Source organism: Cynoglossus semilaevis, chromosome 18 (assembly GCF_000523025.1).
Source record: "Cynoglossus semilaevis isolate Cse_v1.0 chromosome 18, Cse_v1.0, whole genome shotgun sequence".
Taxonomy (NCBI): Eukaryota; Metazoa; Chordata; class Actinopteri; order Pleuronectiformes; family Cynoglossidae; genus Cynoglossus; species Cynoglossus semilaevis.
In genome coordinates this window covers 3,487,385-3,489,871 of record NC_024324.1, presented here as the reverse complement: position 1 = coordinate 3,489,871, position 2,487 = coordinate 3,487,385, and the positions used below count along the sequence as shown (strand labels likewise).

The 2,487-nt window shown below is 36.9% G+C and overlaps 1 protein-coding gene across 2 annotated transcripts in view; it reads left to right on the top strand.

Annotated features, from left to right (window-relative positions):
- Positions 1-1,328, top strand: part of LOC103394040 (exostosin-1b) — a 93,179-nt gene extending 91,851 nt beyond the window's left edge. The window contains exons 8-9 of one of the 2 annotated variants that reach the window (XM_008331176.3): positions 347-436; positions 554-1,328. In XM_008331176.3, the coding sequence (XP_008329398.1) occupies positions 347-436; positions 554-571 (108 nt within the window). In that variant the 3' untranslated portion in view covers positions 572-1,328. Of the gene's footprint in view, positions 1-346 lie in introns of both variants that reach the window. The other variant, XM_008331175.3, reaches the window with a different exon arrangement.
- The last annotated feature ends 1,159 nt before the right edge of the window (positions 1,329-2,487 follow it).

Below are 2,487 nucleotides of genomic sequence, written 5' to 3'. Positions count from 1 at the left end.
TTAGAGAGAAGAGGGTTTCATATTTTCCCCCCCCCCCCCCCCCCCCCCCGGCCCCCGGCCACTACCACTCCCTCTTCCAGTAAATATTCAAACCCTGTCATGTGTTGTACAGTTTAATCTACAATAAACAGACAGATCCTGTTCTCTCCTGTAGCGGAGGAGGAGACAACAACTGATCACAGCCCTGCTGTCAGGGGTTTCAGGGACATGTGGCTGTGGTTGGAAAACACGGAGCAGGATTTAAAGCTGTGCATCTAAAAAGAACAGTTATGGTTACAGTGATGCCTTCACTGTCCTAAGTCTAAGTCTTACCCTGTGCTCTAACGCCTTATGTCTCCCCCTGCAGGTGATGAGCAGCCGCTTCCTGCCGTACGAGACCATAGTGACCGACGCTGTCCTCAGCCTGGACGAAGACACGGTGCTGTCCACCACTGAGGTACAGTTCTGTTTTATATAAAGAACTCAACCAAATTCCCTGAGCTGTGTGTCCTCACCAGAGCTTTTCTTTTCTTATTCATCCTTCTTCCTTGATTCTGCGCCTGTAATCACACAGACTCTGAGTCACCCCTAAACCCAGCAGTTCCAGAGCACTGTGCTCAGTACAGTATTTGTTCTGCAAGAGTTGTTGCTGTGTTTTCCCGGGGATAGGTTTTTTTGGCGCAGCACCCTGGGAACAACAGATGCTGCTTTGAACGGTGTGGAATTAGATCCCATAAAGACTTTTTGTGTGGAAGGATGAGGAAGAAAAGGCAGCACTGGCGTGGAAGAGGGAGAATCCAGGGCCAAAAAAGAAACCAAATCATGAAGACATTTAGGACAACGTGATGGAGGCCAGTGTAGTGAATTTGGAATTTGATGAAGATGAGATTCCTGGGGAGTCTCCTCATCGGGTCTTGTTTTCATCAGTTTTAAGTGCACAGCCTGGCTTCACCAGGAACAAAATTAACTTATTTTCCCCAGTTTCTTGTATGTTTCTCCTACTTTAATGTAATAAAAACTAAAAGCTCTTTCCAAGAGCTGCACCTAGTTTTAAACAACTAAATGTTGACCCTTAAATATATATTTCAAACTCTTCAGACTCAGTAAATTTTCTGCGTGTTTTGGATTCAAATTATATAAATCTCTCACAAAAAGTAAACAATTAGATTTAAGCCAAGTATACGAAAAAAAAAAAAAACGCCAAAAAAGGTTTCCATGGAGAGTTCTAAAAAGTCGATGAAACTTAGCAATATAGCTAAAAGTTAGCCACCAAAACCAAAAATTGTTGTATTGGCTAGAATGCGTAAAATAAAAAAAATAAACAATTTAAATACTGTTAAGCAATTATATCACAGAAAATTATAATACCAAAAAAAGTTAGCTAATATTAGTTAACAATTTCCAGAAACCTTTAACAATGCAATGTCAAAAAAATAAAATAAAATAAAAAAATTGCCACTAGTTAAAACTGCAAAAATATTTATTGAAGTAAAAGATTTAGAAGTTAAGGCTAAAATGTTTTCTCCTTTTCCTTCATCTTTCTTTTGACTGTTAGAGAATTAAAAAACATCCCATTGAGCTTCACTGTGGAGACATCGAAGATGTTTCTCTTCAAAATGTTGGTTCAATTAACAATTTTGGCAGCAACGCGCAAGAAATGTTTGTTCAGGTCCAGACAAGAGTTGTAGATCTTTTTCTTCTCTTCGAACCTCGGAAGCCTGGTTCATGTGCCTATTTGTTCCACATGTTGTCTGAGTTGTTGCCATTTTGGCACCACATCCTGGGAGGCCAGATGCTGGTGTGTATGGTGTAGAATTCAATCCAACAAAGACATCTTTGTGCCAAGGCATAAGTTTGGCAAAGCAGGACTGGCGCTGAGAACTGGCACATTATTGTGGAGACATTTTGGCTTTAGAGCGCAGTGTAAGTTCATTTAAGGTTTCCAGGGTCACAGAGGTGCTTGGATTCAAATTTAAGTCAAAGATACGTTTTTATAAAAGATATGACCTAAACCGACATGATATATGAAATAACGAAGAGAAATTTTTACAAAATATATATATAAAATATATTAACACAACAATCCTGCATAGGATATAATTATTAAAAAAAAAAATTTCATCATAATTTTTCACCATCTGACCAGACTTGCGAAATTAGATTCTAAAAATCCATCATAAATGACCTAATTTTATGAGAAACATGCAGGAAAAGTTTTAAAGTTTTAAAAATAATTTTAACAAAATTTTCCATGAAAATGTTTTAGTTTTTGACCAAAGCTGACATGAAAAGTTCCCATTTTGACAAAATATTTTATACTGAAACATTTCTAAAAATGTTAACAAAATGCTGTAATTTTATGAGAAACATGCATGGAAAAATAAAATTAAAAAAAATAATTTTACAAAAAATTTCCTTGTGTTGTGTTTTAGTTTTTGACCAAAAATAACATGAAAAATTCATGCAAAAAAATAGTCCCAGAAATACCTTTAAATACAAGTTTATGCC